Here is a 25,381-nt window from a genome sequence, read left to right on the forward strand (position 1 = left end):
ATTTCCATGGTACATCCTTCAAATGGTGGTGGGATGTGGCATAATGATGGAATGGAGTAGGAAATGAAAGGGGGGCAACCTGGATCACATTCCATGGTACAAGGGTAGCTAAATAAAGGGAAGCCCACACTTGGGTAAATAATGTGTAAGAGGGAGCAATCGTGGTGCATGAATTACCCCGACCTTGATTTTTCCACCCTTTTTCATATGCCTTTTTCCTTTTTATGATTTTCTTTGGTTAACTACTCGGGGCTCTAGGTAATGAGAGCATGATGCGTAAAGTATAGCAGTGGATACCGCCTTATAAGGTGGGGCAATTCATCACCCATTGAGGGTTGCAACAATCGTGGGTTCCTGAATGATAAAGGAGGATCATCAAGGGACATGTAGGAACCAGGGTGATGGCCATGGAATGGGGTAGAGCTCATGTCATGGGTCTTGCCCATGTGCTAAATGCTTTTGTCCCAACCACACTTTTCATTTTGTGGTACAATTTCGTGATGAATGTGGCCAATTATGCTTTTTCTTTTTCTGTTAGTTGCATCAACCTTCGGGCATCATTCCAAGCCCGACCCAAGATGTGGTGCAAGGGGAGGGGGTCGCTGACCATATGTGGACCTAATTGAGGAATGTGGACCCTAGTGGGAGGAGAGATGATTGGGGGTATAATGAGCAAAAGGGGAGTAATATATGCAAATAGGAGAGCGGGACCACGCAACCAAAATTAGGGTATCTCATGTAGTACCATCCCTAAAACCAATAGGTCAGTAAAAGAGATCCCACGGGACTAGGGTGCAAGGTTAACATCCCAAAAGAGACAGGGGAAAAGAGCACATACCTAAACCACTCTTTCCGCCGAATCCCCCCATTAATCCATGCCCATAGTTCCCATGATAAATAAACTAGAATACCTAGTTACCAAATAACAAGGCATACATTTAGGTTTGAGAGGCCCACCTTCAAACATACAATCATGATAGATGGGTGAGGGACCACATTGATTTGATTTAGAATATTAGATTGTTGTGCTAAGATCCTCCTCAGATTAGAAACAAAATGCTTTCATTGTGCTTAAGGATTCATGAATTTTTGCAAGTGAAATGATGAGTTTTTATGTTAATTTTATGAGAAATTTAACATAAATAAGAGACTGAACAACAGCATAAACATGTACAAAACATCATCAAAAACACATTACAACAGGAACATGATAAAGGAGTTCACCCCTCCTAGGTTACGTCTCCTTGGTCCAACTTCCAATGGCTTGGGCCTCTCTATTATGCTCAAAAGTGTAAAAAGATGTGTTTACAATGCTCAAATGCTTCTAAAACCTGCTCCAATGAGTCCAAAATGTCCAAAAATGGCTATCTAGCCTCTTTTTTCATCCAATTTGGTGGAAAACTGAAGAAGTTATGACCTCTCCTAGTTTTCCCACTATTCGCTCCACAAATTGCTCCAAATCTGGCATGATCCTACAAATTAGCTCCAAAAAGTGCTAACTGAGCAAAAATTTCACCATGTGGTGGTCCATAATCTGTTAGCACCGACTATCCCATCACAAATCACAATCGGCAAGAACCGGCAGGCTTATGGTTTGTGAACATGGCGGGGCGATGTGCGATTGCAATATGGCAGACTGACGAAACTATTAACTAAAACTCAAACTTATCGCATCTGGTATCCTTTCGCAATTCACAATCGGCGGAGTACCGACAGTCTTATATATGCAAGACTCTGTTTTCTGTGGTGTGCAATTGCGATCTGCGATTGTGATTATCACATCGCAACCCTTCCCTGCTCGGGGGCCGATTGTCGCATCGCAACTGCTGAGGCCGATTCTTTAATGCCTTTCCGCCTGCCCTGTTGCGATGTGTGATTGCGATTATTGCATCGCACCTTGGCTTGTTCCGGGCCGATTTTTAACGCCGACCCACCTGCGACATGCGATTTGCGAAATGTGGGGGCCAATGGCGGCCTACCACTTGGCGCTTCCCCATTCGCTGAAGAGCCCTGCCACATCATATTTTCCTACCATCTGTCCAAGTCAAACCTGAACTTTGACTTGCTCTAACTTCTTCATACGAGCTTGGATTCGAGTGTCGTTCACACTGTTGGAATCAGGATGACGAGCTCTTCGATTTGAAGCTAAGTTTATAGAGATTCTGACACTTTGAGTTTTGAGCCTAATTTTGAGCACCTGATCACTCCTCCCCACTGGAAGCCTTTTGGACCCCAAAAGATCACCTTCAATTGTCTAGCAAGTGAGGGTACAGTTCCCTCACCTTTCCAATCTCGATCCATTTATCACTGAGTTGGAACTTGTGATCTACACGATGCTTATCGTGCCTTGCTATGTACTTGCCTTTTCCCTTTTCAAGTTGTTCTTGCACTATTTGATGTACCATTTGGAGTTGTTCAATGAAATCTTTGGCTTTATCCATGTTACTATCAATAGCAACATATTTCTTACCAGGATGATACAATACATTATGATGCAAATGGTAAACAAATTCCTCCACTTGATTCCTTTGACTCAAGCTTGAATGTACATCTTGAAAGTATGTATTCTTCTGATCATAACTTTCTTGTAAAACAAAATGATGCTTGTGGAAAGTAGTTATACAAACTATAGGCCTATAAAGTACATCAACAAACTTGTCGCTTATACCTTTCTTATTCCTTTTGACCGAGTGGAATAGTAGAAGAAAACCCATCCAATGGAAGTGCCTTTGTCGCTGCAACTTAAACACTTCACCATTGAAAATTTCTAAATAAAAAGAAATGGGCTTACCACATTGCATAAAGACTGCGCCCATGGCATAGTCACATACATCAACTTGAAACTTAAATTACTTTTTCAAGTTTAGAAGAGTAAGTATAAAGGCTAAATTGATCTTTTGTTTTAAAGAATCAAATGCCTCTCGTTGTTTGCCTCCCCACAGGAAGACCTTTTTCACAACTGCCAATGAATGCAAATGAGCTGTAGTAGAAGAAAAATTAACAAAATGTCTCCTCCAACATTGGGCTGCTCCCAAAAAACCTCTTATTCAAATGAATATCTTGAGCCTGCCTGCATAAATTGCAAGCAGAGCAAAGGCGTCTGCAACTTCACGAGGATGTATAATTCTTTCACCTGTGTCGGCAGGAATGGAGTCAATACCACCACACACTGTTACATCCAAGCGGACTACTGGAACGGAGCCCAGAGTGACATATCTGCAACTTCCATAGATCCCACTCGCTAGAATTATAGTATCGCGCTTGGAAGAACCAATTTCACGGCGCAAGTACATCAAAGAAGTTTTATCCAACATATACTTTTACATCTTCAGAAAAAATGTTCTTGACATATGACATCAAGTATTTTTTTCTCACACATGAATGTTGAAATTTCTAAGTCTAACCGTTAGAAAGTTTATCTGTATTCTTCTGATTTATTTCTCCTACTTGTTAATTACCAACAAGTTATTTAAACATATAAACATTGAAATAAACACAATATAGTCTCAACCATCTATAGATCAACAACTGAAAGAAAAAGCAAACACAAAAGTGACACCATTATTTTTTGACAGCTCGTGCCTGGAAAAACCCAACTTGGGAAAACCAGTGCAACAATTCTGATGGTTATTTATTATGCAGTATATCCTTGAGTACAACTGGGTGCCAAACTGACTCACCTGATAGAGAAAAATATTCGGCAGTAATACCTCTCTATTCGGAAGCAGATATTAAGAAAATCTGCCCCACAAAACCCTCTCCAGCACAACTGAAGCACTGCGTTAGCCCTCCTGGCCTCTGCGTCAGCCTCAAAACCCTCTGTGCAGCCCTTTGAGGCACTGTGCAACCTCTATGGCCTTCTGCGTCACTCTTGCTGCCCTTTGCGTGGATGGCGCAAGCCCTCTGGCCTCTGCGCTATCTCAGCTAGCCTCTGCTCTGGCTTCTGCGTCTGCCTCTCTGCCTCTGCATTGGTCTTTCGGAACTATCTCTGCCTCTTTGTCCAGTACTCACTACCCCTCGCTGTGAGCTGATCACTGATTCGACTTTTCTTAGCAAACCCTGATCTAGAAAATTGAATGACTGATCACTCTGGTGTGTTCTCCAACTGACCCTCAAGCCTCCTCTTATACTTTTCCTGTTGGTCCTTCAACGGCTGAGATTACATCTCTAATCAACGGCTAAGATTAGATTTGGATTGATCCATGTCTTTTGGAACCTTCTAACCCAGTTTTATATTAATACCCATTAATATTTTATTTTTCCTAAGTTTAGACTTAGGAACTCCATTAAAAATATTAATTATTTAAATATCTCCTAAATTGAGTAGAATATGCCCAAACCATTTCTGGGGCTTGGAGATCTCGTGTGCTTTAGCCTCTTCACCAATTTTCATGGTTAGAGCACATCCGATGTTACCCGAAATCAACACTCCCTCTTAGCGAGGACTGTGCTCTAGTAATACTCCAATTGAGCATCACTCTGATTATATGGAACCGGTACCTGTGCTGATGCTAGGCCTCCCCACCCAACATCCTCTTCACTGCTACACCCTATACTGCTGCCCATGACTCTGTCACTGCCATTGCGGCATCTGTATGGCAACTCCCTCTGCATCTGTGCTACTACTGGTCCTTTCTCCCAACACTGCATCTACACTACAACCCCCTCTCATCATGTTGCATCGTGCTACTACTAACCTCTATTGCACTGCAACTCAATTACTGAGAAGTAACTGATCCACCCAACTACTGACATCCCTGTTAGGCTAGAAACACTCCCGATGCTGAGGCTCTCTCTGCCGCTATCAAGTGCTCCCTCTACTGCATCTGCGTTGCTCCAACAACTCCTTGCCTCTCGCACTGTTGCAAACCTCTCTGTTCCATCCTGCACTGTTGCAACCTCCTCTGTGCCTCTTGAATTGCTGCAGCCTGCTAGCTCTCTGCTGCCTGAGACTACTGCACTGTAGCACTCTCTGCCGCTTCATCTGTATCTGTTTGTACTGACATCCGCCAGTCCTGCTACTTCTCACTTTGGGGCTCTCGTAGCAAGGATTTGATCCAAGAGTTTGGGTACCTCAAGGATCCTGCCCCTCATCGCCTGTAGTTTGCCTGACTACAACTCGATATCTCCCCACCTCTTCTATAGAGGTACATGAGCACTCATGGCATAATTGTCATCCTCCTCTACCTCTTTTTCTGCCTTCGTTGGCGTTGCCTTGGAGTGAGACGCCTCTCCCTTATTCTTTTTCCTTAGACACTGGTTCGCATAATGCCCTAGTTCCCCACAATTGAAGCACTTTACCTTGGAGAGGTCCTTTCTCTTCCTCTTCTCTTGATTCCCCGAAGATGCTAGAGCTGCATCCTCTTCCTCTTCCTTCTTGATCTTTACTCCTTTGCTGCTACTTTCCGTCTTGCTCAGCCGTCTGATCTCTTCTTGGCGAAGAGCCGCCCACAATTCTTCCTAATCTGGAAGATTTTCCCTACCCAGAATACTCTGGACGAATGTCTCCCACTCCTCGGAGACCGCGTTTAGAGCGGCCCTCACCATCAACTCCTGATCCAGTGTGGCTCCTATGGAAGTCAGTTGGTCCAAGATCTCCTTCAATCTACCGAGGAAGTGATTTGTCTGCTCCCCCTTCTACATCTGGCATGACTACAGCTAATTCTCAAGTAACATCTTCCTCTGCACAGAAGTATGCTGGTACGTCTTCAAGGTACCCACATTTCCTTTGCCATCTCCTTCTCGGAAATATGTTGGACCACATGATCCTTGACCCTATCAAGGATGATGCAGTTCACCTTGGCCATTGTCTCCTCGTACTTCTCATTATCAGCTGGGTTAATTGGGATAGCCACTGTTCTCAAGGCGAAGGCCTTGATGCGATGTCTATCTAGAATGCACAAGATCCTGGCCTTCCAGACCACAAAGTTGGATGCCCTGTCCAGCCTATCCTGATCCCTCAGTCCATTCATGGCCATCTCTCTACTCTTCTTTTAGACTCCTTCGAGTCTCTACTTCCCTCTGGAAGTTCTCTCTTCGACTCCCTCTGAGTCGCTACTTCCTGTCTGGAAGTTCTTTGCTAGACTCCCTTTGAGTCTCGATTTCCCTCCTGGAAATCCACCTGCCAATTGTCGAGTCGCACCTCTCCGATCTCCTGTACATGAGCAACACTGATCTGGATTCCGTGGCTAGAAATCCACCTCGATAGCGACTCCCTCTACCTTGGTTTTTCCTTGTTAGGTACTTTTCTACCCACATCACCCCACCAGCTTCACTCTCGCACTCTGCCCACGGCTTCCTATGCCTCAGCAACTGAAGGACTGAGCCTCTAGGTTTTGCGCAATCCTGACACTAGTCGAACTGTTCCCCTGGCCAACTGCGTCAACCCTCTTGGTCTCTGCGTGGCTTTGCGTAAGCATCTTTCTGCTCTCCTCAACCTCTGCACTGACCTCTCTCTATCCCGGACTGATGATGCAGTCCCTCTGCGTCAATCCTTTTTTTGTTGCTTTCTGCAAGGAACAACTTCTGTCATTTGGGACAGTTGTCCCTGCTTCAGCTGATGCCTTCAGCTCTCCTGTGATTTGCAACAACGCTCTAATAACATGTTGAAATTTCTAAGTCTAATAGTTAGAAATTTTATCTTTATTCTTCTAGTTTATTTTTCCTACTTGTTAATTACCAACAAGTTATTTAAACATATAAACATCGAAATAAACACAGTACAGTCTCAACCATCTACAAATCAACAGCTGAAAGAAATAGCAAACACACAAGTGACACCCTTATTTTTGGACAACTTGTCCTCAGAAAAACCCAACTTGGGAAAACCGGTGTAGCAATTTTGAGGGTTATTTATTATGCAGTATAGCCTTGAGTACAATTGGGTGCCAAACGGGCTCACCCGACAGAAAAATATCTGGCAGTAATACCTCTATTCGGAAGCAGATATTAAGAAAATCTGCCCCACGAAACCCTCTCTAGCACAACTGAAGCACTGCGTCAACCTCAAAACCCTTTGTGTCAGCCCTCTGAGGCACTGCGCAACCTCTATAGCCTTTTGCGTCACTCCTCCTCCCCTTTGGGTGGATGATGCAGGCCCTTTGGCCTCTGCGCTATCTCAGTTAGCCTCTACATGGCCTGCTTTGGCTTCTGCGTCTGCTTCTCTGCCTCTACGCTAGTCTCTTAGCACTATCTCTGCCTCGTTGTCCAGTACTCATTGCCCCTCGTTGCGAACTGATCACTAATTCGACTTTTCTTAGCAAACCCCGCTCTAGAAAATCGAATGACTAATCACTCTGGTGTGTTCTCGAATTGACCCTCAAGCCTCCTCTTATACTTTTCTTGTTGATCCTTCAATGGCCAAGATTACATCTCTAATCAATGGCTAAGATTAGATTTTGCTTGATCCATGTCTTTTGGAACCTTCTAACCCAGTTTTATATTAATACCCATTAATATTTTATTTTTCCTAAATTTAGACTTAGGAACTCAATTAAAAATATTAATTATTTTAAGATCTCCTAAACCGGGTAGAATCTGCCCAAACCATTTTTGGGTCTTGGAGATCTCATGTGCTTTAGCCTCTCCACCAATTTTCATGGCTAGAGCACATGCTATGCTACCCCAAATCAACAATGACATGTTCATAATGAAATTTTCTGAAAATGAAAATGTCATCCAAATAGACTATCATGTCTAGAAATGGCTTCAATACATTTCGCTGCATATGCAGGAAAGTAGTAGGAGCATGGCAAAGACCGAAAAGCATAATAAGCCATTCAAAAAACCTTGCTTGGTTTTGAATGTCACTTCCATATATCTCCTTCAACAACTCTACTTTGATGAAAACCACTTCTTGAATCCCATTCAATGAAATGCTTACCATTCTTCTTGGGCACCAAAACACAAGGTGCACCACATGATAAAGGAGAAGGTCGAATGATCCTTTTATTCAACAATCCCTAGATTTGCGTCTTAATTTCTGCGCTTTCCATTATTGACATCCTATACATGCCAATGTTAGGAAGAAGACACGTTTGCTACAACTGTATTTCATGTTGGATTCTCCTGTTGGGAGGTAATCCCTTTGGTTCCTAAAACATCTCATCATATTGGTTAACTACATCAATCAATTCAGATTTCAAATTCGAATCACAACCTTTTAAAGCTTCATTATCAACGTCATTCTTGGGTTTGATCATTAGAAGCACAAAATTCTTGCTCGAACTCACTAGTCTTTTCATCTTCCCTTTCTTAACAGGTGAAAGGTTTTTTTTTTGCTATGAGCTCTCACAATATATTCTACTCCACCTTTTAATAAATGATATTTGTTTTCATGTCTATGGAAGATAGCTTTTTTGTCATAAAGGTACGGGCTGCCCAAAACTATGCCACAGATATCTAACGGCACAACATCAAGCTCCACTTCATCTATGAAATTTGCAGTAATAGCGAATCTCAGTTTACACTTTCTAGTAACCTGGAATTGCGCATTGTCACACACCCATCCAAGTGGATATGGTTTATGATGTGGAATGGTTTCCAAGTTTAAACTTTTGACAATGTTTTCAAAGATAAGATTGGCTTGAGAGCCACTATTGAAAAACGTATCAATCTTGTTGTGTTTTGATATCACCCTTATGTGAAAAAGTTCTATTCTCCTCTTTTCGTTTGGAGTTTCATTTTGTGAGTTTGAAAGACTAGTGCTAGCAATGGATTCTTTTCCTTTTAACCCCATGGCTGTCATTTTAGTTTCATCACCCGAATCGGATCCCAAATCCTCTTGAATGACGACAACTGTCTTTTCTTTTCCTTTGTTGTTGAATTCCTTTGGTTTCATTTCGGGATGAAGCTTCCAACAATAAGCTTCATCGTGACCCTCTCTGGAACAATGTTTACATATTGTTTTCTCTCCTTCCTTTTTAATGGATTCATTTTTCTTTCCCTTGAAACCCTTTTCTTTCTCTTTGTAATATCCCTAACCCGAAATATTTCTCAAACCCCAGCAAAAACTCCAATCAAATACGTGCAAGTGATATAATAACCCAAAATGACAAAATAACAGTGGTACAACATATAATAGTGTAAATATGAAATATAAGCAGATACTCAAGAAATGCAGTGAGAAATACTAAGCCATTTTATTATACTGAGCAATAAAATGAGTACAAAAGGTGATCAGTCAGATGGCACCTCGACTTGCACAAGGCAAGTGAAGAAATACTCTCAGAATAACAAGGAATGGCCTCTCTGCATGGATGCAGCTAGAGAACTGATGTGTTGTTGCTGCTGCTAGGAAAAAAATAATGATTTGGGGCTGCTCCCCTCCTCGGAAAATGTTGAAACTCTGGAATTAGGCTCTACTAAAAAAACCTAGAAAAACCCAGAAAGCTTTCCTGGAATAGCCGACCCCCGAAAATCACCCCCTTGGGGATTTGTGCAGTCCCTCAATGCTCTGCGCTGCCGCTAAAGAAACCCCTCTAGAACTCTATTTGAAACTCTGCCAAAAATCCTCCAAGATGCAAGGGCTGGTCCCTTGCTCAATCACCTAGCATAAATCCTCCTGCCAAACCCCAATCCAACAATACCGCCAGCAAGAACTGCGTCCCTCTCCTAATGCTGCGCAGTCCTCCAAAACGCTGTTGAAACTGCTGTTGGAATGCTGATAAAACTATTGCTGAAATGCCAAAGGAAATACCTTGCCCAAGCAGGCACTCGAAGTCCCCAGGGGCTAAGGGTGAGATCTTCGAACGGAGACACTCAATGCACTAAATAGTGCTGCAGACTAGCTAAACAGCCAGCGTGCTCAGAAGTCGAAATGGCTAGCTCAAAATGCACATAACTGAATGATCAAAAATGAGGGGGCTCCTCTCTATTTTATAGCCTCTGCCTCTCACAATCCCTAGGCTCACCTCCTCTTGCGTGATTCCCCTCTTGCCACGTGTTTCTTCCCTCTTGTGCAGTCCCTCCATGTGTCTACGTGGGCCCCATTTCTGCGTCCCCCTTTGGCCCCCTTGGCTCCCCTTTAAGTCACAATGTTGTGCTACTAGGAAGTGACTTTTTATTCTTAAAGTGAGTTATGTCCCCTGTCCTCACTTTTTTATTTACAAATAACTATAGAAGGCAAAAATTGGACAAAATCGAATATTCCAATTAGCCATGGCTAATTAGGAATATTACAGTCTCCCCCAGCAAAATGTTGCTTGTCCTCAAGCAACTGAAGTGATGGATGGTGCAAGATCTTCTCACTCTCCCAAGTGGCATCCTCATCTGGCAAATTCTTCCACCTCACCAAGAATTCCCGGACTGTCCTGCTCCGCAGCTACCTCTCCCTGGTATCAATGATAGCCTCCGGCTGCAATACCAAATGCCCCTCGTCATCCATGGGTGGTAGCTCATCTGTCACTGTCACTTGCTACCCCAATTCCTTTTTCAGGCATGATACATGAAAAACGTTATGAATCTTGCTGCCTTGGGGTAGCTCCAACTCATATGCAACCTGTACAACTTGGCATATCACCCTGCACGGCCCATAAAAGCGGGGCTTGAGCTTCTCAACCCCCTTCTGCTTTAGTGATGACTATCGGTATCACTGTAATTGTAGGTAGACCATGTCCCCTACCTCCAACTGTCTCTCTACCCGACCCTTGTTGGCATATAGCTTCTACTGGTTTTGTGTTGTGGCCATGTTATCCTTGAGAGCTCAGAGAATATCTTGACTCTCTTGGATCCAAATCTTGGCCTTGGGAGACTTGCTATCACCAAACATCACATCAGCAAAAGATAAAGGATGATACCCATATAAGGCGTAGAATGGCGACATACCAATGGACATGTGATGTGAAGTATTGTAACAGTACTCCCCTAGATGCAGCCACCTCAACCATGCTCACTGTTGCCCACTGACATAGTTACGCAAGTAGCTCTCTAGCCACTTGTTAACTATCTCTGTCTGCCCATCCGTCTGTGGGTGATAACTGGTACTCGGTGTCAACTTCGTCCCCACCAACCGGAAAAGCTCTTGCCAAAACCTGCCCATGAAACGGCTGTCCCTATCACTGACGATGGTCTTAGGAAGACCATGTACCCTGAAGATCTCTCTAAACAACAGCTCGGCCACTTGTGCTGCTGTATAGTGTGTGGATATGGCAAAAAAGTGTGCGTACTTTGTCAGTCGGTCAACGACGACAAAGATGTAATCCTTGCCCTGTACCATGGGCAACCCTGTGATGAAGTCCATCGAAATACTCTCCCATTTCCCCTTCAGAATGGGAAGAGGCTGCAATAATCCCGCGGGATGGCTCATCTCTCCCTTGTTCCTTTGGCAAACATCGCACTCCCGAATGTGCTGGAGTACGTCCTCCTTGAGGCCCTTCCATGAGAACGTCTCCCTAATGGTCCTGTAGGTTTTGGTAAACCCCTGATGTCCTGCCAATGGTGAATCATGTGATGCCTGGAGCATCTTCTTCTTGAGCTGAGACCCCTCAGTCAAGAAGATCCGGTCCCTGTAATAGATGATCTCATTGACCACCCTGTACCTGTCATCTACCACTTGCCCATCCAGAACCTGTCCTTGGAGTACTCTACTAAGAGTCGAGCCCTCCAGTTTGTATCCAAGCTCATAAGAGACAACATGGCTGGTCTACGTGAAAGGGCATCTGCTACCACGTTGTTCTTACCCTTGGCATACTCAATGTCAAAGTCATATGCTTGGATCTTATTGATCCACTTCTGCTGCCTCTCCTGTAGCTACTTCTGCTCCAAAAAGAACTTGAGGTTGTTGTGATCAGTCCTCACCCTGAACCAATTACCCACCAAATACTGCCGATACTTAGCCAATGCATGCATGATGGCTAGCATCTCCTTGTCGTATATAGAGTACAACCTCTCATGCGGAAGGAGCTTCTGGCTCTCAAAGGCTATAGGGTGACCTCCCTGTATCAACACTGCGTCGATCCCCTCTCCTGACGCATCACACTCCAAAACAAATGGCTGCATAAAATCTGGCAACGCAAGCACTGGGCAGCTGCTCATAACCTCCTTGAGCCTGTCAAAGGCTCGCTGCGCTGTCTCCGACCAACTGAATGCCCCCTTCCTCGTCAAATCTGTCAAGGGTGCAGCAAGCTGCGTGAAACCTTTGACGAACTTCTAGTAGTAAGTACAAATGCCAATGAATCCTCGAAGTCTGTCACGTTTCTCAGCTCCGGCCATTCTCTGATTGCCCTAATCTTCTCCTCGTGGACTCTCACTCCATCCACCCCTATGATGTGCCCCAGATACAACATCTCCGTCAACCCAAACTCGCACTTGGAGAGTTTGGCATAGAACTGTTGCTCCTGTAAGATACACAATACCGTCTCAATGTGCTGGAGATGCTCCTCCCAAGTCCGACTGTAAATGAGAATGTCATCAAAGAATACCAACACAAACTTCCTCAAGTGACTACGAAAGATGTGATTCATGCAGGACTAAAATGTAGTGGGGGCGTTGGTTAGCCCAAAAGGCATCACCAAGAACTCAAAGTGCCCATAGTGACACCTGAAGGCGATCTTGGGAATGTCCTGCTCCCTCACGTGAATCTGATGGTACCCAGATCTCAAATCAATCTTTGAGAAGAATCGTGCTCCCCTCAACTCGTCCATCAACTCATCGATCCTGGGTATGGGGTACCTGTTCTTTAGGGTCTTCTTGTTCAGGGCCTTGTAGTCAATGCACATCCTCAATGTACCGTCCTTCTTCTTCACCAACACTACAGAAGAAGTGAAAGGACTCATGCTCGGTTGAATGTGCCCAAGAGCCAGCAACTCCCCGATAGCCTGCTCAATCTCATCCCGATAGGCCTTGGGGTGCCAATAGGGGGTAGTGATCACTACTTGTATGCCCTGCTCAAGCTCGATGGTGTGCTCAAACCCCCGATTCGGTGGTTGTCCTGGTGGAATCTCCCCAAACACTATGGCATACCGATCAAGGATGGACTGTATCTTTGGATGTACCGTCTGCCCTGTAGTCCTTGCCTCTAATGCACGCAGCTCCACTGCCCACTCTATGTCTCCCTTCCGGAAGACTGCCTCCATCCGATGAGCCGACACAGTCTGAGGCAGATATGTGTGCTGTCCCCGTATCTTCTCATGCCTCCTTGTCTTTTCATCATCCCACTCCATCTCTAGGGTCTTCCAATCCGTCGTGAGCTTCCCTAGAGTAATAAGCCACTGAACACCCATTATCATGTTGGTGTCTAGAATATCGATCACAAAAAAGTGGCCAATCAATGTGTAGGTGCCCATTGTCACCGAAAGCTCTGGAACATAACAAGCACACGTCATGGTTTGATCTCCTGAGACCAAAACTGAAAACCCATCAAAGCTTTCCGTCTGAATACCTCTCCGCTCAACCATCTGTGCATCGATGAAGTTGTGGGTTGCCCCACTGTCAACCAAAACTGATATACACTGGCCATGTACTGTCCCTCGTAAGTGTAGCGTCAGATGCTTGGGAACCCCTCGTAATGCTGCAAGGGCCCCTCCGGTGGGTGCAAAATATGCACCACCTGCTGCTGGTGGTGGAGGTGGTAAAGGTCCCTGTATGGCATGGCTATCTCCTGCCTCCACATCCTCCTGATCATCCTCTTCTCCACTGCTCTCGGAGAAGACCTCAATAAAATGTGCTTTACTAGCAGCACATCTATGTCCCGGTGCCCACGGCTCCTGACATGTGAAGCACAACCGCTTCTTCTTCAGCTCCCTCTTGACATCGTCCTCAATCTGTACTCATCCTGGATTCCCCTTTGGAGGTGGAATCCTCACATCCTTCCCCTTAGACTAAAAGGGCTGTCTTTGGGGGTAAGGTGTCCGAGCCCTCGGTAAGACATCCTGTAAGTCCTGGGTCCTGCTGATAGCGTCCTGGAGTGTAGCTGGTCTAGTGGATCGGACTAGACCCCGAAGTGGCTCTATTAACCCCTCAACATACATATAGACCCTCCGTGCCGTGGAGAGGTCTGGCACCATCACGGAGACCCTCAAGAAATCTGCAATGTAGGTCTCTGGGCTCCTTGTCTGTTTGAACCTCATCAGCTCAACAAAATGTTGCTCTTGATCTCTTCGATCAAATCGCTCCATCAATCTCCTGGTAAACTCCGAATATGTCGTCACTGCAGAGTGCCCGAGTGTAACCATCTCGTGAAACCACCAATCCTGGGCCTCGCCATCCAAATGCAATGTTGCCACCTTGATGGCCTTTGCCTCTGAAGACTTTTCCGAACTGCTTGATGAACCATCAAATGTAGGCAAGTGGAATCTACTCGCTGCACGGTGGGTGTCACCATCATGGTAATGCCAGTTCCCTCTATGATGATCGTAAGGCCTGCTATCCCGCTGGAGTTGAAAAAAGTCTCTGAATGAAAGAGCATCCCTGAACTCCTACCCATATGCCTCGTACTCTGCAAAATAATCGCCCATATGGTCGGGCATTGCCTCCTGCTCGGCTCCGACCCCCGTGTCTGCTCCTAAGAACGTGGGCATGGTAGAGCATGTAGGGGCATGCGAGGCCACCTGCTGCGCAATATCACGCTGCTCTGGCAAATGATGGGATGCACTTGATCCCTCACCAATTTGAAAAACTCGTGGGCTCTCACGCTGTCTGGCCTCTACTGCCGTGAATCTCTGCCCCATCACCTCAATTTGCCTTGACAGATCTTGCACTGATTTGAGGAACATATCCGCAAATCTCTTCCCGTCCTTGTCTGCCATCTGCTCTGCGTCCACCACCGGCTCTTTCTGTTTTGCGTCAACCACTGGCTCCTTTTGTTCTGCATCCACCACTGGAACACAGTCTCCCTCTCCGTAGGTATTCTCCAACCTACATCCAGTGTCTCTGTATCTCCTACCTCTGTAACAAATGTAGGGTTTTTCCCCCCAGTGTCATAGATTGCTAGCTCCACAGGCTGAGCCAGATCTATGCTTTGATACCACTGTAATATCCCTAACCCAGAATATTTCTCAAACCCCAGCAAAAACTCCAACCAAATACGTGCAAGTGATATAATAACCCAAAATGACAAAATAACAGTGGTACAACATATAATAGTGTAAACAGGAAATATAAGAAGATACTCAAGAAATCCAGCGAGAAATACTAAGCCATTTTATTAAACTGAGCAATAAAATGAGTACAAGAGGTGATCAGACAGATGGCACCTCGACTTGCACAAGGCAAGTAAAGAAATACTCTCAGAATAACAAGGAATGGCCTCTTTGCGTGGATGCAACTAGAGAATTGCTGTGTTGCTGCTGCTGCTAGGAAACAAATAATGATTTGGGGTTGCTCCCCTCCTTAGAAAATGTTGAAAATCTGGAATCGAGCTCTACTCAAGAAACCCAGAAAAACCTAGAAATCTTTCTTGGAATAGCCGACCCTTGAAAATCACCCCCTTGGGGATCTGCGCAGTCCCTCAATGCTCTGCGTTGCCGCTGAAGAAACCCCTCCAGAACTCTATCTGAAACTCTGCCAAAAATCCTCCGAGATGTAAGGGCTGGTCCCCTACTCAATCACCTAGCATAAATCCTCCCGCCAAACCCCAATCCAACACTATTGCTAGCAAGAACTGCGTCCCTCTCCCAATGCTACGCAGTCCTCCAAAACGTTGCTGAAATTGTTGCTGGAATGCTTATAAAACTACTGTTGAAATGCCAAAGGAAATACCTTGCCTGAGCAGGCACTCGAAGTCCCCCGGGGCTAAGGGTGAGATCTTCGAACAGAGACACTCAATGCACTAAATAGTGTTGTAGACTAGCTAAACAGCCAGCGTGCTCAGAAGTTGAAATGACTAACTCAAAATGCACATAACTGAATGATCAAAAATGAGGGGGCTCCTCTCTCTTTTATAACCTCTGCCTCTCACAATCCCTAGGCTCACCTCCTCTTGTGTGATTCCCCTCTTGCCACGTGTTTCTTCCCTCCTGCGCAGTCCCTCCATGTGTCTGCGTGGGCCCCATTTCTGTGTCCCCCTTTAGCTCCCTTGGCTCCCCTTTAAGTCACAACGTTGTGCTGCTAGGAAGTGACTTTTTATTCTTAAAGTGAGTTATGTCCGTTGTCCTCACTTTTTTATTTACAAATAACTATAGAAGGCAAAAATTGGACAAAATTGAATATTCCAATTAGCCATGGCTAATTAGGAATATTACACTCTTTACCCTTAAATGGATTTTTACTACCTTCTTCTGGAGTGTTTTTCCCTCTTTCCTCAAGATGAGTGGCTTGCACACACAGATCATCTATATTATTGGGATTAAACATTGAGATAGTATGCCTAAGGTAACTATGTAAACCCCTATGTACTTCAACGATGTGTCCTGTGATTGCAAATCTCCCCCTAACATCAAAGACCTTTTTTTGAATTCTTGGGTGTAATTTTGCACATTTTGACCTTTACGCTATCTAAAGTTTTGCCAATTCATGATGGCTTTCTGCATATAAGCTAGAGGGTATAATTATCTTTTGATTTTTGCAATGAAATCATTCCAAGAAATTGAGATCTTACTTTGTTTTTTAATCTCCTCCTGGGTCTTTGATTCCCACCATACAAGTGCTGCACCCTCCATTCTCAAGGAAGCTAACTGAATCTTTATGTCATCCTCTGGAAGGTTTTGAATCCTGCAATAGACCTCCAACTGACGAATCCAATTATCAAGCTTCTTTGCATTCACTTCATCATTATACATGGGCAACTCAAATTTAACATCAAGTTTTAGAAAAGGCGATTTACCAGTTCTTTTTAAAGTATGATGATGAGTATGCGTAAGGGTTGTGTTAGTGGAAGAGGGTGAAGATGATTGTGAAGAAGATTATGAAGATGGTGGAGAGGGTGGAGGTTTGTCTCCATTTCCATTACCTCCTCTTGAAGAGCTTTCTCCTTTGGGAGGTTTGGAACTTTCCCCTTGCAACTTGGTATTCCTCTCTTCATAGAGGACCTTCACCATCTCTTTCATGTCAAAGAAAGCCTTTTTGAAGGTCTTCTCATCTTCTGTTATGTTTGTAGGTTCACCTTCATGAGACATGATCTCTGGAGTCTCAACTGCAACTTGAGGCTAAACTGGTGTTGGAGATTGTGGCAACCTTGCTCTCCTTCCCCTTGACCCAACTTCAGGGCTTCCAACTAGCTTCCCTTTTCCTCTTGAGTTTTAACCTTGTAAGCATGACATAAACTTGCAAACAATTAAATATTTTTTTCACAAAGCAAACCTAGTCTTTTAATACCAAAATGATCTGATTTAGATTATTAGATTGTTGTGCTAAGATCCTCCTCAGATTAGAAACAAAATGCTTTCATTGTGCTTAAGGATTCATGAATTTTTGGAAGTGAAATGATGATTTTTTTATGTTAATTTTATGAGAAATTTAACACAAATAAGAGAGTAAAAACATGTACAGAACATCATCAAAAACACATTACAACAAGAACATGATAAAGCAGTTCACCCTCCTAAGCTACGTCTCCTAGGTCCAGCTTGGACCTCTCTGTTATGCTCAAAAGTGTAAAAAGATGTGTTTACAATGCTCAAATGCTTCTGAAACTTGCTCCAATGAGTCCAAAATATCCAAAAATGGCTATCTAGCCTTTTTTTTCATCCAATTTGGTGGAAAACTGAAGAAGTTATGACTTCTCCTAGTTTTCCCACTATTCGCTCCACAAATTGCTCCAAATCTGGCATGATCCTACAAATTAGCTCCAAAAAGCTCTAATTGAGCGAAAATTTCGCTGCATAGTGGTCCATAATCTGTTGGCACCGACTGTCCCATCACAAATCGCAATTGGCGAGAACCGGCAGGCTTATGGTTGTGAATGCTGTGGGGCGATGTGCAATTGCGATATGGTGGACCCGATTGAACTATTAACCGGAACTCATAAACTTATTGCATCGAGGATCCTTTGGCAACTCGCAATTGGCGGAGTACCGTCGGTCTCATATATGCGGGACTCTTTTTCCTGTGGTGTGCAATTGCAATCTGCAATTGCGATTATCGCATTGCAATCCTTTCCTACTTGGGGGACGATCATCACATCACAACTGTTGGGGACGATTCTTTAATGCCTTTCCACCTACTCTGTTACGATGTGCGATTGTGATTATCACATTGCACCCTGGCTTGTTTTGGGGCAGATTTTTAACGCCGACCCACCTGTGACATGCGATTTGCGAAATGCCAAGGCCAATGGAGGCCTACCACTTGGCGCTTTTCCATTCACTGAAGAGCCCTACCACATCATCTTTTCCTGCCATCTATCCAACTTCTTCATACGAGCTCGGATTTGAGTGTCATTTGCACCGTTGGAATTAGGATGACGAGCTCTTTGATCTGAAGCTAAGTTTATAGAGATTCTAACACTTTGAGTTTTGAGCCTAATTTTGAGCCCTTGATCACACATGGTTGGCTCAGGTGGTGGAGAAATGGCACATTGAGCTAGTTGGTGGCTGCGGGAGGCTGCTGACTGAGGACCATCATGGAGAATTTTTTTCTCCTAGGGATATCAGCCACAAAATGGTGGGTAACAGGGCCGACTTGGTCAACTTGGAGACAAAAAATATACTTTTAGAAACTAAATTTTATTTCTTTTGAATGTCCAAATGGGACATGATAAAATAGTTTTCTTTTGACTCAAATAAATTCTTTTTGATTCATAATTATGAAGACCGAACCTAGTTACAATTTCAATGGATGATGATAAATAATTATTAATATAGTGTCACATGAGCTAATGAAAGGACTTGTCCCATCAACTTTGTGACCCACCCATGCGTACATACCATCACATAGGTCATTGTAAGAGTCATCCATTCTATCCTATTCAATTAATAATCTGGTCCTATATGGGTTTCAGTTGCCTATACTTCTTGTAGTGGATATTTCCTCAGTAAATGAACCTTGTTCATCTCATACATCATGTGGGTGTGTTAGATTGTGTTGTAACAGGGACTTAACAATTCTTTTGTATACACCAGCTTTTGAGAATCAAAGCCATAATCAGAACTATCTTCTCACTTCATAAACATGGCCAAACATCAGTTGCTGTAAATACTGTGAAATTGTATTTTGTTTGTCAATTCCCTTTAATTCAATTCACCCTATTGTGGGATAATCTTGTCACACCAAGGATGGTGCCAAAAAGTACTGCTTGTACCCTACCAGCCACAGTGCACACACAACATATGCCTTTATGAAATTAGTTGTGTTTCTAACAGGCTTTCTTGATTAAAAGGTTCTAGCAGAATTTCTTGGTTTGGTCTTTGATTTCAGAGCATTTTGGAACTTGATTTTTTTCTATCAGTATTTTATATTTACTTATTTTATTCTACTATGATAGAAATCAGTAAGAAAAACATTGAGAGTTGCACCCCTTTGATGATCTGTGGTTTTAATAGGGTTCACCAATGCATCTTCCAGCAGAGCAATACCTTTCTTTAAGATCCCTCGGTGCTCCAGCTGTTGTGGTTTCTCTTGCAGTGCAAGGTGTCTTCCGTGGGTTCAAGGACACTCAGACACCATTGTATGCAACAGGCAAGTAATCTAAGATTTTCTTAGTGAACGATAGATACAGGTGCTGTTTTTGAGGGAACAACTCATCATGTCTTTATATTCACATATTAGTATTTGTGTATGCAAAATATGCAATAATCAACCCATTTACACTTAGTGCAACTTATGTAATATGAAATAAATCCTTCGATTGAACTTACACAACTAACATTTGTACTAAGGCTATATACTTTACACTATCAACCTAGACTGCTTGTTCTACAGCAGTTGCTAAAGTTGGATAAGAAGCATAATTGCAATTTTGGGAATTGATTCAACAATGTATTACCCTTTGAACAAGAATCAATATTGGGGCTGCCCGTTTGCATTTTTCTGATCATTTGAATTATCTTATCCTTAGTCATGAACTCAAATCTCTTAATCCTTTTTAATATTGGGGTATATTATTCAAATCGAATCCTTTGTAAATTTTCTTTCTTCATGGTGTTGGAGAGGTCAATGGGTTGGAGAACCAGGGCATGACCCCACATTCATTGACAATCTTGGTAGATATTTGCAACCAATTGTTATTCTGTTTTTGATCTTGAATTTTTCAAGAACCAACCATTTCATCCCCTGGAGAATCCCACAGTAAATAACAGTATGAAACCAGAGCACTACACTGAAAACCAGTCCGTGTACATGTAAACACTCATGTATTCCTTACTGCCCATTTATAATTAATTAAACTTTGAATTACAGATTGAATTGAGAGCTTCATGCGACTAGAAAAGTAAGATGTGGATCTGATACTGAGAGAGTGTATAATTAACCAGGTCGAGGTTGAGGCCATTTTGTGTCACCACCTTTTTTTCATCATATGTTGTAATCTATCAAATGCCACAATTTTAGATAAATGGCTCAGGTAAGATTAGATTTGTTACTGGCTGATTATTAATGCTCCACATTTTGTGCATTTATTCAAAGAAGTTGGGGAAATGTTATATCTACATTTACAGTAGTTAAGGAAAGGCATTCTATTTTCCTCCAGCCTTTTCTGTTTCTCTGTGTATATATCTAAATCTTAAACTCTTTCTTTTCTTTAGTTAGGTCATTAATTATGCTTCATTCTATGTAGAATTTATCTTTGTCTTTCCTGGAATTTTTTGTTCAGCAGAAAAAGTAATTGCATACAAACCCTTGTCTCAATCTGGTCACAAAAAACCCTTACAAGATGGTCAAGCTGGTCATGGAGCAGGTCTTAGAAACTGATAGTTTTTGTAGCATTGGACAGGTGTTCTAGTCTTGATTTGTGTCAGAGAGGCTCAATAAAAAAAGATCTCCAAAACCCATAAAAATTTTTGGGAGAAAACACCTAAAGACGACGCTATTAAGTTAATTGATCAATAATTAAAAAAAAATGCCTTAGTCTAACTTAGGAAAATTGATTAATTAACAACAATTAATTGAGAAAGACCAAGAAAGCTCTAGAGACTCACTTGGATCGAGTTTAAGATGATCTTAGCAGTTGATAACGATTTAATCTTGGCCGTTGGTGATCTAACAAGAGAATATAAGAGCAGATCGATAGGGATGAGGAGAGATACATCAAGCAAAAGGAAGAGCGAGTATCCTCGGCAGATCGAGCTATCCAGTGCAATGATTCAGCAAGGAAGTGAGCTCGAGCCAGAGAAACAATGATTGAGAGAGTAGCATGAGGATTCCAAAGCATTTCCAATCAGTGTCCAGTGCAAGAAAGGGAGGCCGCATATTTCTACAGAGAATCTACGCAAGCCTTCATTGAGGGAGTTTGATTTAGCCGGACAAGGTTTGGATTCAGGTGCTATAGGTCGGGAAAATTATCAGGAGGCAAAGCGAATTCATTCCAGTGGGAGAGAGAGTTAGATTGGAGCTAGCAAACGCAGATCCTAGCAGTGTGAGTTAGAGGTTGTGCAAGCATTGCGTAGAGCCTGCATAGGGGTGTTTTGGGTTCTAGTTCGAGTGGATAGGAAGAGGCCGAATTGCTTGTGGAGAAGGGAATTTTTCACTCAAATATTGTAGCTAGATTATCTCCGAAGGATTTCCAGTTGGGCATCCAGATTTTTGTACTCAGATTTTGCTATTGCATAATAATAAAAATAAACCCTCATCTGCTGCACCAGTTTTCCCTTCTAGGTTTTTCCAGGGACTATTGTCCAAAAATTATTGTGTCAATTTTATTGTGTGTATCTATTTTCTCAATTCCAACATTTTATTTAGCTTCCGTAGAATTTATTTGTGAAGAATTACATTGCGATTTATTTGATATTTATCAAGAAATTAATAAATTGCTAACTAGTTAGAAGAGTAAATTCCAGTTACTGCAGTTCAAGGAAATTTCACATGGTATCAAAGCAATTTTGATCAGATTAGAGGGTCAATAGCGAGAAGGAGAAATTGTGCAAGTTCAAAGGGAATTTTGAGCACGAATTTCTCAGATATGCGTAGGCCACCAAGAGGTGTGAATTTGCAGAGGCAAAGGGTTCGATTTCCAGATACGGGTGGGAGGAAAATTCGATTAAACTCAGAAGCAGAGTTTACAGGTAGTGGATTTGCCAGATAGAGGGTTCTAATGAGCAAATTTTTCAGTCCGTTGAGCAAATTTGGGCGCAGTTGGTTTCAAGTTTTGTAGCAGCAAATCGATGTTGGGTGGAAGAGAAAAGCACACGAAAATATACTCAGAATATCTTTAGTATATTTCTCAAATTTCTCCAGTATGGCCGCAGAGAGATTTGGCATTTAAGAGGCTACAAATTTGTCTTCCGAAGTGGAGGACATATTTTCTCAAATAGCTTGCCTCTCTAGCTCAACTTCTGTTGTAGCGGCTACAACCACCCTCCAAAATTTTGGCCCGCACCCAATTTCAAAGCCTCCCTTGAGAGTTTCACCTGATGACTGCACATTCAGGTTTACTTCGTGAGCTCGTGTGAGTCCTTGCATTCGCCTTTCTTGTTCATTTCGTTCAAGTTTCTGCATGCTGGTGTCTAAGTCATGATTGCGACCATGTTCTGGTTATGCTCAAAGTTTTCGCTTCGTATGTGCTTGTTGTATTCGCTATGAAAGCATCTGTCGCACTCACACACGGAGTCACATTCACTATCGCGCAAGCATTGTCTCGATCAATGAATGGTCAATCGCGAGTGTTGCTCTTGTCACTTGCACTGTTGGTCAGTCGTGTTGAACATGTGTGTCTAGATGGTTTGAGTTGTTTCGTCGTCGAGTCATGAGAGTGTGTGTTTGCATGATCACCTATTCATCTTTCGGTCGTTTACACACTTAGTCATTTTTGCTGAAGTTCTGACGACCAGAGTCCCCTCTGATAGCTGGACCATCACCCCGCCATCGACTGTCAACTAGAACAGTGCAGAAGCATCAAGCAAGTCTTTTCAAGCTAGGCTACCCACAAGCAATTCAATCCACTTTCATACTGACCACCCGGACAGTTGGACGTGACAGTCACCCGAGGACTGACTCCCCTCAAAAATTGCACAGAGGCCACTTGTTAATTTATGGTATGTTCTATGCTTAGAGCAATTTACTTCAATTCTTCTTATTAGCCACTATTTAGCAATCACATAAACATAAAGTAAAATGCTGATATAACATTAATAGATCGGCAGAAAACAAGCCAAGACAAGAGACACAAGGTGTGGTGGCTAGCCAGGGACAAACCCCAATGCGAGGAAACCATTTGATCAATTCTTCTTTAATCTTCAATAGTTCAGTAGAGAGAAATAGTACAAATTCAGAATTCTGTAATTTTATGACAGCGGCAGTAAACCCTAACCAGAAAAGTCAAATCTAGTCAAACAAGGTGAAATTGACCTTCAATATGTTTGGTCAATTTCCCGGTCATCTAGTCCTCCAATAGCAAGAAGAAGCAACCCTCAAACAACCCAAAAAACACAGTCAAACAATAGTTAACTATAATCAGCTTGCTGCCCCAAACTAGGGCAGTCAACCCTGGTCAAAGTAGGTCAGAATGCTTTGGTTTTTTTGCCAGAATTTGCGACCTGCCTAGGAGAGGTAGCCACACCAAAACTGAAGCCCTAAATTTCCCACGTTGGTCAACACTGGTCAAAGAAATGACCTGCTGCTTTTGCGTCCTCCAAACTGTGTCTTCCTTGCCTCCTTGTTGTGTCCTTCTTCTCCCATGTTGGCTGCTCCTTGTTAACCCAATGCTAAGGAGAGAGAGAGAAGAATGAGTGAGATGAGATGGTGACAAATGCCTCCACCTATCTTGTATTTATATAAGATATTCAACATGTGTGCCACACATTTAGCTGTTCGCTGACCTTGACATTTTGTCAAGTAATTACAAATAAATTCATATCTCCATAAATACTTGTCGGAATGGGATGATCGTTAGATCAATCCTACACCTCTCGACGAGAGGAATCAAGGAAAAATATCAGCTGCCATAAATAAGATAACCCACATGAAGTTTGGCCTTAGTTTTCAATTGTAACACCATTGACCTTACTTACTCCGCTGACTGAGGAAATTGCGCAGACAGGCCGGAGAGACACCAAGTGCCCGTCCCTGTCTCCCTCAGAAAATTGTGTAGTTTTCCCAATCAGTCATCCCAGTAGTTGACTGGCTGCTCATCCAAGAAATTGCGTAGTTTTCATGAGCAGGCTTCTGCTACCCAACAGTCTCTTAGCTCAGAAATTGCATACAGATGATCAGCAGGCCGGTCTCCTAGCCTCAGTGCAGTTCCCTCTGCCAATAGCTCCTAGCAGTAGACTTCTAGTTCCCTCTAGGAATTGCGTAGTTTTTGCTGCGAGTGACCCAACAGCTAGCTGCCAGTTCCCTCTGGAAATTCCGCAGTTTTGGCTACCAGTGACCCCAACAGCGAACTGCCAGTTGACCCTCCTTGCTGACCTTCCTTGCAGCCCAACCTATTCCTCCTGAAAATTGCACAAATTTGGCCTTCCAGCCACTGCTACCCGCTTGTTCCGGAAACTGCGCAGATCCTGCCTACCTTGCCTTCCTGCAGCCCGGACTATCACTGTCGACTTGGATTGCCCATCTTCATCGCTCAGTGACTCTTGGGCAATTTTCATCAGCAGTGCCTTGAGCCATCATCTTGCTTCACAACCTTGCTGCCTCTCTCGGTCATCTGCATCCGAAATGATCATGTCTCATGGTAGACTAAAAGGTTTTGGATTTGATGTCGTCTCGTCACGAGTGAATGCAGGTATAGGTACACCAACAAACTTGGCAACACGAAGAATGGGATGAACAAAGGGAGCACATGCAGAAGGACAAGTTCACCAATGGAAGAATGAACGATGCATGTGAAGAGATGTGCTCGCGAACGGATGGTCATGCAAAGATATGTTCGTGGACGAACGGATGAACAAACATGCAAGATGTGCTCACGAACAGAAAAATGAACGAACATGCACCTTTCGCGAACAGATGAGCCTGTTAAGCCTTCCAACATACAAGCAAGGAGCAACATGCCTAAGCATCATCAAGCGAACCAAAGACCATCGAAGACTCCGTACACTTTGCCATGCGGAGGTGAAGCTATGATACACCATGAAGACATCCATCACCCAGCAGCACTGTAGCTCGACATGCACTCCAACAGTAGCACGGATGTACCAACACTGTCATGTCGCCCACATATCCACTATGGTCTACGTTGTCAATCAATGTAATGTAATGTGGAAGTCCAAGAGACCCACTTGTTGTACAAAGAGTCATGTAAAGTCGAAAAGTCATGGAAGTCAAACAGTCATGAGGGTAGTCGAACAGCCACAAGGGTCAGTTTTCACCCTTGGCTATAAATACCCCCTCATTTGTACATGCAAAGGGCTTTTCA

General features: G+C 43.3%; 1 protein-coding gene across 4 annotated transcripts in view; it reads left to right on the top strand.

The window, feature by feature from the left end:
- Positions 1-25,381, top strand: part of LOC149162106 (protein DETOXIFICATION 44, chloroplastic-like) — a 559,183-nt gene that overhangs the window by 140,041 nt on the left and 393,761 nt on the right. For all 4 annotated transcript variants that reach the window (XM_089437140.1, XM_089437141.1, XM_089437139.1 and 1 more), the window contains exon 5: positions 19,416-19,551. In XM_089437140.1, the coding sequence (XP_089293266.1) occupies positions 19,416-19,551 (136 nt within the window). The remainder of the gene's footprint in view (positions 1-19,415; positions 19,552-25,381) is intronic.

This window comes from Pinus tabuliformis, chromosome 5_2 (genome assembly GCF_031772625.1).
Source record: "Pinus tabuliformis cultivar Carrire ecotype Pingquan chromosome 5_2, CPIR1, whole genome shotgun sequence".
In the NCBI taxonomy this organism is placed as follows: Eukaryota; Viridiplantae; Streptophyta; class Pinopsida; order Pinales; family Pinaceae; genus Pinus; species Pinus tabuliformis.